Raw genomic sequence first — 14,060 nt, 5'->3', positions numbered from 1 at the left:
ATGTATTTCAATGAAAAGATCACCATATCTAAAACTGAATTAAACTTGCATTCACAATATAAACATACATCCACTTTCCATACCGCTTAGGTCCTTAGGGTCCTAACCTAACCGAGCATGTCCTGTGTTTCTCTAGGTGCTACCTGTTGGATGGAATCTCAAAAGGAGCCTGGCTGAACCGCTCCAGCATCATCTTCGCAGGGAATGACAAATGGTCGGTGGACCCCCGCGTGTCCATCGTGTCCAGCGTTGGAGACAAGCACGAGTACAGCCTTCAGATACAGAAGGTGCATGTAACGGACGACGGCCAGTACACGTGCTCCATTCAAAGCGAACGCAACCCGCGGCCAAAACTCCTCAACCTCATTGTAAAAGGTACGCAAAAGTTTTTTTTTGGGTAGTATTGGTAGTATTGTTGGGACCTGCCCTCCCAGAGACAATCTGTAATAAATCAGTTTTGCAGTAACAAGAAATTTTAGTGTGTTTAGTCAACCAAATTCAACATAACATAAACTCACCGAGGGACGGGTAATACCGCAGAATAAGAAAGCAACTAATGAAGATACAACGGAATGCATCCAACACACAGGTAACAGGAGTCCCGGGCGAATTAAAGCAAAAACACAAGTCTAGGCAAAAAACAGTGGAGATGTAAACGAGATATGAAACAATCAACTGGGGACTACCAACACGGTGGACTGAGACTTGATGAGTCGGTCCACATAAACGTGTTGTTTCGACTTAAGAGGGCTCCACTGAATTATAAATATTTGAATAATTCAAAGGCTGTGAGCATGCTGGAAGCATTCAATGCAGACTTGGCTAGGAATTTATGCTGTGTCATCAAAACTGATACTTGTCACTTTCACCCAAAATGAGCTTTCTTGAAAATCCATCCTCCCAATGCCACGTTGTATTTCTTTATTGTGAGCAAGCAGGACTTTCCAGCTGTTAGCTAAGGACTATTAATCTATTAATGAAGGCATTATCAGTGTTCATTTGCACTTTGTCCCAAAAACGAATTTTTCAATCAAGTTGCTTTCCAATTATAAAAAGGAACTAGTTTCATATTCCCCGATTTCGATGCATGAAGAGGTGTGTTTATTTTCTAGGTCGATCTGAAGCTTGTTTTTTTTGATTAATTGTTGACCAGTGGTCTAGGATCTCAACCTACGGCACATCAGTCCCATTAGCCAAATTGCATGATGAGTTTTTCTCTTTCCGAATGGAGTCTTTCCGAATGACCTTTCCGAAAGCAATGGTATACATGTAAAGGAATATTCCAATCGTGTGTCTACATGCGCTGCTATAATCAACCAGAATAGTTAATGGGGCATGCCCAGTAAAACGTAAACACCAACATCACGTGATACCGACTTCCTCAAGTTTTTTTTTTCACTTGTTGGAATAACTCCGTATTGCCAGTTTTTTGTTCGTCCAGTCTTGAAATTTAGTTAAAATAAATAACAAACTTTCCGCAGCAATCCAGTGCCGATTGCTCGCCTCCATTTTTTAAAATCGAAGAACGTCTCGAGCTGCGTCTTACTCATATCTCAGCATTCGCTGAAAGAACGCACCCGGGAACAGGAAAAGATAAAGTTCAATCTTGCTAATATTTTATAATTAAGCTCGGCACATGTTTTATATAGATATGTATTTTCTTTTTTAATAAAACTGGACTTGTGAATGGCGTATAGAAGGGTTTAGAGTCTGTTCCACAGATGGCGCTAATGCACACGAAAGCTGCTTGCCAATCGCCAATAAACAACAGAAGAAGAAAAACACCACGAAGTAGAACGCAGTCTGACAACTTTCCGGTTACAAGATACCTCAATTGGATTGGGGAAAGGAATATTCCACCCCTGGGAATCCGATTACATATTCATTCGGATTGGCACTTTTCTTTCGGAATGAGGTGTATACAAAGGTTACATTCTTTCCGATTAAGCAAATAACCCGAATGCAATTGGAATATTTGGGTCCATGTATACGTGGCTACTGTTACGGCTCCCATGCTGAGCTCTGTGATTGTCTTTTAAACACCGAAGCCAATAAAATGTGCGTTTTCAAAAGAAGTCTGAAATATCAGACATACTTCAAGTCTGTGAATGCATCAACACTGAGTTCTGCCTGCTGATTGGATGAACAGGGGAATGGGAGGACAACAAGTGTGATAGTTACACCAAAAAGATGCCTGAGTGGGCTGACTCCACTCGGGTAAGCGAACCATAACTATGAATCCGTCCCGAAAAAGAACAATGTCAGAAGGAAATACTTTATATATTATTTTGCCTTCATTCCAATGACGCTGGATTACCCACCCTTGTGCTTAATATGTGGCGAGAAATTATCAAACAAGCACTCAGCCTTTTCTGAAATGTACCCAACTGCAGATCGAGCAAATTCGGAACTGCAACAGAAGGTTGAATGGGGCAACGTACTTTTAAGAAGTGGATGAAAGCTCCAGACGTAACTACAGCTGCTGTTGTTGCAGCTGACTCGCCACAATGGAGAACGTGAGGGCTGCAGAAGGAAGCCGCGTGCTCACAGATGAAGGATACATGAGTGGTTCATGAGTCGTTTGTGTCAACGCTCGCCATTCATTGGTGATGGTGGGTCCCGCAGCCAAACCAGTTGAGAACCACCGACACAGTCAATACAAAACTAATTATGATATACTTTTCCAGTTTTCAAGCAATTACCTACCGTGACCATGAGCTTAGAAATCCAAATGCTTTTGGCTCATGTACTGATTTTCCAGCTTTTCTAAGCTGCTGTAAGCCAAACATCCATTCGCATGCTCCACACTTTAAAAACGAGTGGATATGAAGTGGAGCTGTGGTTGGTATGAATACACCACAAGTGTCTTTTCAACAATTGTGGTTGCTTGTGTGGTTGTCCATTACGCTGGCGGGCAAGAGGCTTTTGAGGAGAGGCTCACTCTTACCTCCCTTAGTAAAGGGCTGCTTGCAGAAGGGCAATGAATTTAAATCAGTTCTAATTTGGAAGAAGTGCCCATAGGATTATGGCATTGGTGCAATGGGGACTTTGAGTTCGGCTGTCTCTGTGTTGAAAGATCACAGTGAAAAGGCTACCCTGCCAATGGGTCCATCAAATCTGTGCTTCTTGGGTAAACGCCCTGAAGAAACAACCCTGACTCTTGCATTTTCTTTTCATATGTATATACAGTAATCCTAATCCCAACTGGTTCCAGAGCCGACCGTGATATAGGAATTTTGGCAAAGTAGGATTTAGCATTTATGAATGGAATATTTTCAGTTAGAGCATAGAAAACCTGTTTACAGCCCTCTAAACATTTTTTTAACATTATTAGGGACCCCCAGTCGTGAAATAATAGCCCATAATCACTTGTACTACTAAATATAGTAAACATTCATTCATTCATTTTCTACCGATTATCCTCACGAGGGTCGCGGGGGTGCTGGAGTCTATCACAGCTGTCTTCGGTCGAGAGACGGGGTCACCGGCCAATCACAGGGCACATATAGACAAACAACCATTCACAATTTGGAGTCGCCAATTAACCTAGCATGTTTTTGGAATGTGGGAGGAAACCGGAGATGCCATAGGGTGGAATCAAACTCGAGTCTCCTAGCTGTGTGGCCTGTGCACTAACCACTAGTCGCCGTGCAGCCGCATGATAGTGTCTGCCTATGAAAATGGCTAAAATGCTAACATGCTAATGTTAACATGTTAACACCTACCATGATAGTGCTAAGTGTTCATATCAAGTGTCTACCCATGAAAACGGATAGAAATGCTACAGGTACACCCTGGACTGGTGGCCAGCCAATCACAGGGCACATATAGACAAACAACCATTCACTCTCACAATCATACCTATGGACAATTTGGAGTCGCTAATTAACCTGTAATTAACATGTTTTTGGAATGTGGGAGGGAACCGGAGTAGCCGGAGGAAACCCACGCATGCACGGGGAGAACATGCAAACTCCACACAGAGATGGCCGAGGGCGGGATTGAACTTGGGTCTCCTAGTTGTGACGTCTGTGCGTAGACATAATAACCGAAAATAAGCCATAAATGTGTTCCAGTGTTTCTGGGTCAGAAAGTGATGTTGGAGGTTCAGAGTTGAGTTTTGGCTTGGCGTGTGTTACGACCACAACAGTTGCCCATTTTAGGGATTGTTCTGCTGTGAGATCATTCAGACCTACAATAAAGGCCTGTTGTTCTGGCGATCAAGTCTGGTGCTTGTGTGTCTCACCCAACATTGTATGCTAACCCCGCCTCTGTGTACGATACATCATCCTGACTAACAAAAAAGCTCAAACACAAACACACCGAATTGCTGAAACTAGGGATGTCCCGATCTTCTTCATGCGGGTGTCAAGTGGAATGGCAACCAACTTTGAGGCGCGTTACCACACCTAGCAAGTTCGTAGCGGCACGATCTTGTCTTTCAGTCTTTCAGTTAAAAACACAGCGGATCGGCAGCCGATCCCGGATCAGGACATCCCTAGCTGAAACTAAGCAACCCTCTGTGTGCTCGTTTTAAAGCCATGAATGAGGCAAACAGACATGCAAAATTATCAACTTCATTTTCATTTGTTGTGTGATTAATTCATTTATTATTGACCCAAGATACAAACACATTAAACAAAGTAGACACAATGCACCATTCTTGCAAATTATCGTACCTGCAAAATCACAAAGACCAATACCGATATTTAATGGGTTTTACTCAGCATATCAGTTGTTTGTGTAGTTTTCTTCTAATCCCGCAACCAAACCCCAACAACCACATGTCCTGTTTTCCTGTCGTTCTAAGCAGCAGGGATTATTACTGCTTTGGGTGAAACAGCATCTTTACTTGTTGACATTTCCCCAGCATGATGAACTGGAGTCATCTGCTTGGCAGGCAGTAATGGTCACAACAGGACCGTCATTATTGTAGTTGTTTGCTTTCTGAACATCATTCTGTAATGGGAATCTTACCCGGGGTGTCCTGGGTCACGGTAGATTCTCACAACTGGCCATATGGCAGCAGGCGGCTGGAGCGAGTGTGCCAGTATTCAGAGCTGTGATGATATGTTTTGGAACGACTCGGATGGAAAACACGTGCAAAACATGACAACTGTTTCACATTTTGTTCTGTGGTTCGAGTCTCAGGGAGGTTTTAAGTCGATACAAAATAAAACAAATATTTGGCAAGCAAAGTAAACAACCTCAAATCTTTTAAGTCGGACCACTGAGGAAACACATCAACGTTTGCCACACAAGACACTGTTTAATGAATTCACATTCTGTCTGTGAGCAAAGTCAAGATTGCTGCCGTCCATCAAAAACTAAGCCTCCGCAAGGAATCCACGGTTGTTGCAGGCTTCAGTGTGGAATAGTTTCAGGAGTGGAAGTAAAGGGAGCATGCACAGTGGCTGACTGATGAGGTGCTGCAGGCGCAGTCAAGGTAATGTTAACCGACTCCTTGTGGAGTGTGATAGCCAGTCACCGAATCGCTCCTTGTGCAGCATGAAATGAGATCAAGTCCAAACCGCACGACAAGTGTTGGCAAATCAACTGGGGATGAAATGTTAAGGCTAGTCATTCCAAATATATCTCCAACACCTGGTAGAGAATTAATGAACTGCCCATGAATCAGGGACTTCAAGGAAAACTGTTGCCCATCGTTGACAGTCCTTATGTGAGACACGGACATGCACTTTTCTGTGCGCTATAAAGATATAAAAACAGATAAAAAAAGACATAGCCAATTATTGCATGTTATGGGACATGTCCTTTACAGTTTTGGCATGAGAGGCACAATGAAGGACTGTACTATTAAAAACACTACTGCTGAAAAGTTTGGGATAACTTGGACATTTTTTGGGCTTTTTCTTGGCAGTCCTGCTATGAAGTCCAGCATCCTGAAGTCGCCTCTTCACTGTTGATACTGACACTGGTGTTTGACGGCTACTATTTAGTGCAGCTGCCAGGTGACGACCTATGAGGTGTCTTTGTCTTAAACTACACACTCTCAGATATGCAGCGTTTTTCGGTCCTTGTTAGACCCAGTTTGTGCTGCTCTCTGAAGGGAGTAGTTAACAGCATGGTAAGAGATTTTAGTTTTAGTTACGATTTTTAGATGGCTTTTCTAATCACCTATTAGCCTTATAAAATGATGAACTTGAATTAGCAGCCATACCAGGAGATTGATGCAGAGGACTGACAGTAGTTGATAGTAGGCCTCTATGCAAAAATGTACATCCTTCTTTGAAAATCATCTCATTCATTTTAATTGTTTGGGAAATGTAAACAAATGTATGTGAAATGCATGAACATCTGTTTTTATTTGGTAAACAAAGAAATTTGCAAGTGATCCCAAACTTTTGAGCGGTAGTGTATGTGATTTGATTAATGGTTTTTTATTTTAAAACCTATCCTTAGTCCTCCATCATCAGCACAGTTGTGCATCATTTTTCTGTCCTTGTTAGACCCAGTTTGTGCTGCTCTCTGAAGGGAGTAGTTAACAGCATGGTAAGAGATTTTAGTTTTAGTTTAGATTTTTTGATGGGTTTTCTAATCATCTATTAGCCTTATAAAATGATTGGATTGGATTGGAACTTGGAGAGGCAGCCATACCAGGAGATTGATGCAGAGGTTCTTAGTAGCCCCCCCTGCAAAAATGTAGATCCTTTTTTGAAAATCATCCTATTCATTTTTAATTGTTTGTAAAATGGATATAAATGTTTGTGAAATGGAAAAAATTGTTTGTGAAATGCAAGAAAATGTGTTTTTCTTTGGAAAACAAAGAAATATGCAAGTGATTCCAAACTTTTAAGTGGTAGTTTATATGAATAATATGATTGTATATAATACACTGAAATCTGAACGTGTCAGCTATATCGTGCATTTGTTGCTTGTTTGAGGTTTCCTGTCACACTATCAAGCTTGTGCACACTTATTTCCAAACACTGAAGGAGAACATGGAATTGTTTACAGATGATATGTCGCAGGCGAGCAGCTTTGTCATGCTGGGGAGGCTTCTGGGAGCTTTCTTGCTTTTGTTCCTCACCAGCTGAAAGGAGAGAGGGAGGTCTTTTTAATCTGGATTTTTCACTCCAAACTTATAGCGTCGATTAATGCCTGAACATGGATGTTACAGTTGGAGTCAAAAGAATTTCATGGCACTGGATTTTAAACACCCCTCCCCCCAACCACACACATACATGTTCACTTCAGCCAATCAAGTCAGATAAAAAATAGAGCAAGAGGGGATTACCGTATCAAAATATGCACACCGGTCTCAACTCATTTTAGGTGAGTTCTTGAGCAGCTGAGCCACCAAGATAATTATTTTCATCTCCATTTTCACTTCTAGTCTCCTATAAAACTGATGAGTTGATTGTAAACATCACGCATGACTTTCACACCACCAGCTGAGTCCTTTCTACGCCTCGTACCGAAGGCATGTTAGAACCAGAGTCCAATTCCTAGAGTGCTAACATACATGATGAATAAAGCAGATTCTGAATGTTACAAAAGAAGCGCCCCAGAAGGTTGCCCGCCACCACCTCTGATAATGCCAACGTTAATTGGAGACCTTGGTGGCTCTTTGTTTTGGTTTTTTTAGACCACACTGCGCCCATCGACAAGAGACTACGGGGTTAATTGAATAAAAGTATTCATCGGGACATTTACAGTAAAATGTCACACAAGTAGAAGCCATTTAATAAAAAAATATCTTAATTTAAAGGCAACCTAAATGAACATTGAGAGGGTCACACAAAAAAGTGAAATAACATGAAGTCAGCTACTAGCGTAAATGGCATAAACCCTCAAGTGACTGGCAACTTGGCTGCTATGAGAAGCTAAGGTAGATTCCTAGAAGCTCGGCTCCAACTCTGATGGAGTCATATGAAAAGGAACTGGCTCAGTATAAATAGCCTTTTTTCTGTTTGGCTCATCCTGCCACTTGCCATCACAGTAGGATTCTTCTTCATGAATAGAATGTATGTACTTTTTAGAGCATAGACATTAAATACATTCTTTAACATGATTAACGCCCTCTAGGTGCTTTTTGTCAGGGGATACTTTCGAATATGCTTCTGTCTTGAAAATGATGTGTCTGTAAGTAATGTGCAACCACCTGTGTAGATAGAGAGATGTGGTATTTGAGACAGTTGTGTTGATTCAGTAGGACACTAAGTTTGTGTATCTTGGAGATTGTCATGCTGTGTTAGCCACTGACTAACTAAAAACATACACTACCGCTCAAAAGTTTGGGATCACTTGCAAATGTCTTTGTTTTCCAAAGAAAACCACATTTTTATGCATTTCACAAAAAAAGTTTTTTCATTTCACCAACATTTGTATCCATTTCACAAACAATGAAAATGAATCAGATGATTTTCAAAGAAGGATGTACATTTTTGCATAGAGGCCTAAACTAAAAATCTCCCTAAAAATCTAAACTAAGACTTCCTGCTTCTGACCCCGACGCTCTGTTTAATCGACTTCATCTCCAGCCCTGCTCTAGGCACGTCCACTCTGCTGTGATTGGCCAAACTCCCAAGCGCTCCTGAGGACTTCCTGATACACAAACAACCGCTCAAAAGTTTGGGATCACTTGCAAATTTCTTTGTTTTCCAAAGAAAAACACATTTTCATGCATTTCTCAAACCTTTTTTTTTTTCCATTTCACAACCGCTTAAAATGAATGAGATGATTTTCAAAGAAGGATGTACATTTTTGCATAGAGGCCTACTATCAACAACTGTCAGTCCTCTGCATCAATCTCCTGGTATGGCTGCTAATCCAAGTTCATCATTTTATAAGGCTAATAGATGATTAGAAAAGACATCTAAAAATCCTAACTAAAACTAAAATCTCTTACCATGCTGTTAACTACTCCTTTCAGAGAGCAGCACAAATTGGGTCTAACAAGGACAGAAAAACGATGCAAAATCTATTAATAAATCATGCTGTTTTGTGGTATGTTATTAAGTCATTCTATTCCAGCCTCCCCTCCAGTATTTGCCATTTTAGATCGCTATTTTAAGGCACATAGAATATTGTGTTTTAGGGATGCACTACCGCTCAAAAGTTTGGGATCACTTGCAAATGAGAGAATGACAAAGTGTCCATGTCAAAGCAACAATATAGTCCAGATACCTGCAGGAAAGTGGACATTAGAAGATGCACATTTCCTCCACTCCCATGTAAGAAAATGTGAAAAAGTGGAAAATAAACAAAACAAAAAAACAACAAAACAAACATTTGTCCACCTAAATTCACATTCACCAGCTGTCATACACACTTTGACCCAACCTGAAAACAGGGGTACATTATATGGTATTTTTTTTCCGGATACGAGGTGTGTAGGCTGTATATATATATATAAGAGATATAAGAGATTTTAGTTTAGATTTTTAGGGCTTTTCTAATCATCTATTACAAAGAAATTTGGAAGTGATCCCAACCTTTTGAGCGGTAGTGTATATATATATATATATATATATATATATATATATATATATATATATATATATATATATATATGAGTGTATATATATATATATACGAGTGTATATATATATATATATATATATATATGAGTGTAAATTTCATTTTCACTGTTTCATTCACGTTTTTGTTTAAATATATTTGGAGAACAATTCCCAAAATAAAGCAAACCAAAAGGCGGCTGTTGGATGTGACGTCACAGCATAAAACCTCGCTCCTCAGCAGATATATATATATATATATATATATATATATATATATATACACTCGTATATATATATATATATATACAAACTGGGTCTAACAAGGACAGAAAAACGATGCAGACAAATATCTCAGAGTGTGTAGTTTAAGACAAAGACGCCTCACAGGTGGTCACCTGGCAGCTGCACTAAATAGTAGCCGTCAAACACCAGTATCAGTATCAACAGTGAAGCGGCGACTTCAGGATGCTGGACTTCATAGCAGAACTGCCAAGAAAAAGCCATATCTCAGACTGGCCCAGAACATTTCCAAGTGATCCCAAACTTTTGAGCAGTAGTGTATGTATAATTTTCAGTTTATTTTAACTCATTTGTAAACACAATAATGAAGTTGTGGTGTCAAAATATGGTAAATTGTGACTTACTTTTTTCCCGCTTTGTGACACATGTTTTGACTGATGCGATTTCCAGTCAGAATATACGGTACATTGCCACAATTTCTATTTATTGTTCCACTTCATCATTACAGATCACATGCTGGGCATTAAAGGCAAGAGGAAGGGTGAATATGGTTGCTAGCTCATGTCTTCTAATCTTTTAATCTCCACGTGACATTTATCCCCCTCATAGGTCTTGTGTCACCTCACTAAATCAGATGCTGCGTTCTCTTCCCAAAGCTCCTTTCTTATTAAACGACACCCGTGAGATTGTGTGAGCATTCAAAACACATTATTGCACTGGGATGACATCTTGGATTTCAAGGCTCCGATTCTGTTGCTTTATTTTTCCTTGTTGTTGTAAATGAAGGTTCATATTGCACATGTTTCTTCTCAAAGTTCAGCCTCGGGGCAAAAAGGACAAAAAAGAAAACATCACCGTCAATGAGGTCGGCTGAATTCGTGAAATTCAAGTTTTTTGCCTATTTTCCACTCTGCCGACCCTTTTGTGGGGCACCTCTGAGCATTTCCTCATGCCTTATAGAACAGCGATTGCGGTTGTTATCAGTCGCAGCCGCATCACGTGGCCACCATCCCTCTCTGTTAATTAAGATTGTAGATGTGTTAATGCATTAAATATGCACCCGGTCTAAGAATATCTTGTCACAGCGAGGCACATCGCTCTCATGGCCCTTGGTAGTGTGTTTCATCACAACACACACCTTCAGGCCACGCTGGTGAACATTTAATTTATTCACAGTAATCTCACCAACAAAATGTTTTTTTTAAGATTATCATCAAATTGATGACTATATGGTTATGATGAAAGATTTTCAAGATTATGATAACGCTGTGTTCTGCGTAACAGTGCATCGGGAGGAAGAAGTAAGAAAAGAAGAAGCAGAGTTTATTTAATCTGACGTCTACGATTTGCAGCAGATCAGCAGATAATAATAACATTATTATGGCAGATAGACGAGGAAATAAGTGATATGTAAATAAATGATGCAAAATAAATAGAATATGCAATATTATGTATATACTTATATGGTTGCTGGTCCGATCCTTGATCCTGCTGTAGTCATTAACCTTATTTATACAATTGAATGGTTTCCCAACTGACAAAGAATTATTTTACATTTTACATGATTGTAACATGGTGTCCAAAGTACGGCCCAGGGGGCACTTGTGGTACACAGTTTGTTTTATTTATATATAATAAAACCAGAAAATTACAAATATGTTCTGCTCTGGCTCTCAACGAAGGCGGTCGCATCTTTCCCCTCTCCTCCCTATTCCTTATCTTCCCTGCTTAGCGTCTTTGTCTTGTCTAGTCTCGTCTTATACTTCCTCAAGAGCCTCTCACTGCACTGCTCTCCAAAAACCTAAATCATGGAATTGATCAACTGGTCTCTCCACGCAATTGACACGATCTTCTCGACGAGAAGCTCAGGTACGGGGGAACCTGCCTGCCCTGACGGAACGTTCACCGCTGGGTACGTGATGGACAGTTGGGGGAAGTGGAAGGTCATGTGCCTGGCGATTCTTTCCGTGGAGGACATCGAAGACGTCTACCTATTCGGGACCATGATAACAGGTCTGTTGCTGATTGGATTGGGCACTTTCCTGGTGTATCGCAAAATTCGTATGATGATGAAGGCAGCGGATCGAGTTGGCCCAGCTGCCCATCGTGAATGATTCGGTGGGCAAACACACTTCACACACTGACTGTGATTGCCAATCACAACAAGGATGCCATCTTGGTGAAGATTTCGGCTTTGCAAAAGCAGTTGGATCAATTGGGAAGCCAGAATGGACAATAGGGTGGTCCGGTCTATTGGAATGTGGCTGCCCGACCTAACCCAAACAATATTCTTAATCTGGATTTCGCCATCCCCACCACGGCTAACCAAGGTCGAGGGTGGAATTGAACCCTGGTCTCCTAGCTGTGAGGTCTGCATGCTAACCACTCATCCGCCTTGCAGCCCGGTTCAATCATCAGTACTTGTGTAATCGTTTGACATATTTATACATTTCAACAATCAGCTTTTGAAATTCTGACAATTTTTTTTTGTCAAAATCAATATGTTCAGCTTTTTCAGGACATTTTACACAATTAAATATTTTCTGTACCATTTTTTTTCCGTTGAAAAATGAATGGACGATTTTCAGTGTCATCCCCTGTTGGTGGGAATTCATTTTAAATTGAACATGTTGTGTAGCTTTTTGCTTTTTCTATGCATGGTGACATGGCTCTGGTCGTAGAGCGGTGGTCTCCCAACTGGATGGTTGCTGGTTCGATCGGTTTAGCTCCAGCATTCATTCAATTTCTGCTTCTGCTTCATCTATTGAAATGAATTATTACTTTGTTTGCAATTTTATATGCATAAAATGTACGCTGCATATGAGCAATTGTTTTGGATGGTAATATTTCAGATAGAGATCCTTCAGCGCTGTTTCTGAAAAATATTGCACAGGGGTTACGTTATTAAAAAAAAAGGTTGAAATCATTTCTTGTCATTGCCCAAGATGCTCCGACCTGACGTCGTGATTTATAGGGTTAACAATTCCACAAATGTCAGACATAATCCGCCATGTGATGAAAAGGCGCCGAACATTAAGACGGACCACACACACACACACACATGAACTCACCCCCAACAGCCACCCACGCAACCAGCCCCCATCGGGTGACTCGGTCTTGAGTCTTTCCGTGGAAGAAGCGGTGGGCTGAAGCGTAAGGTCGCTTTTTTCTCTGAGCAAGAGAAGGGGCGTAATTAAAGAACATGACATAAAAAAGGCTAGCTAATCACAGCAGATTTATAATATGCAATAAATCCGTCACTGTCATTCATAATTAGCAGGTACATTTTAAATAGATTGTCACATTACTTAAAAGCAAAACTGACTTTCTGTGGATGTGCTTGCAGATATTGTATGTACTATATTGTACATTTTACAAGATACTTGTTCTGTGTTTAACCCCTTTGGTCTTCATCAAGAAGCAGCCACCCACACCACTCCTGATTAGCTGCATTCAGGTCACCGTGAACACGTCCAGCAATGTATAATTGGGAGAGCTAACAAAGAGCTATGGGAAAACAAAGTAACGCTCGCAGAGCTCTGAACATACTGCCCTCGATGTGATGAACCATACCCAGTAGGCATGGGGTACAAAAAAAACTACACCACCATCATTGATGTACACTACCACTCAAAAGTTTGGGATCACTTGCACATTTCTTTGTTTTCCAAAGAAAAACATATTTTCATGCATTTCACAGACAATTTGTATCCATTTCACAAACAATGAAATGAATGAGATGATTTTGAAAGAAGGATGTACATTTTTGCATAGAGGCCTACTATCAACAACTGTCAGTCCTCTGCATCAATCTCCTGGTATGGCTGCTAATCCAAGTTCATCATTTTATAAGGCTAATAGATGATTAGAAAATCTAGACTAAAACTAAAATCTCTTACCATGCTGTTAACTACTCCCGTCAGAGAGCAGCACAAACTGGGTCTAACAAGGACAGAAAAACGATGCAAAAAAAAAAAACGTTTTAATTTTTGTGGAATTTTCTTATATTTAAAGAAGATGCTTTGGTAGAAATATTTAATACTTTAATTGAATCTGGACCTTTTATGGTTATATACACTACCGCTCAAAAGTTTGGGATCACTTCCAAATTTCTTTGTTTTCCAAAGTAAAACAAATTTTCCTCCATTTCACAAACATTTGTATCCATTTCACAAACAATGAAAATGAATTAGATGATTTTCAAAGAAGGATGTACATTTTTGCATAGAGGCTCAACAACTGTCAGTCCTCTGCATCAATCTCCTGGTATGGCTGCTAATCCAAGTTCATCATTTTATAAGGCTAATAGATGATTAGAAAAGCCATCTAAAAATC

The 14,060-nt window shown here is 40.2% G+C and overlaps 1 protein-coding gene across 2 annotated transcripts in view; it reads left to right on the top strand.

Moving 5' to 3' along the window:
* The window catches only part of negr1 (neuronal growth regulator 1), a 193,005-nt gene that overhangs the window by 43,287 nt on the left and 135,658 nt on the right, over positions 1–14,060 (top strand). For both annotated transcript variants that reach the window (XM_058074094.2, XM_058074095.2), the window contains exon 2: positions 137–375. In XM_058074094.2, coding sequence (XP_057930077.2) covers positions 137–375 — 239 coding nt within the window. The remainder of the gene's footprint in view (positions 1–136; positions 376–14,060) is intronic.

The sequence above is a fragment of the Doryrhamphus excisus genome, linkage group LG4 (assembly GCF_037039965.1).
Source record: "Doryrhamphus excisus strain RoL-2023G ecotype Guam linkage group LG4, RoL_Dexc_Guam_v1.1, whole genome shotgun sequence".
Lineage (NCBI taxonomy): Eukaryota > Metazoa > Chordata > Actinopteri > Syngnathiformes > Syngnathidae > Doryrhamphus > Doryrhamphus excisus.
This window is presented reverse-complemented; position numbering and strand designations above follow the sequence as displayed.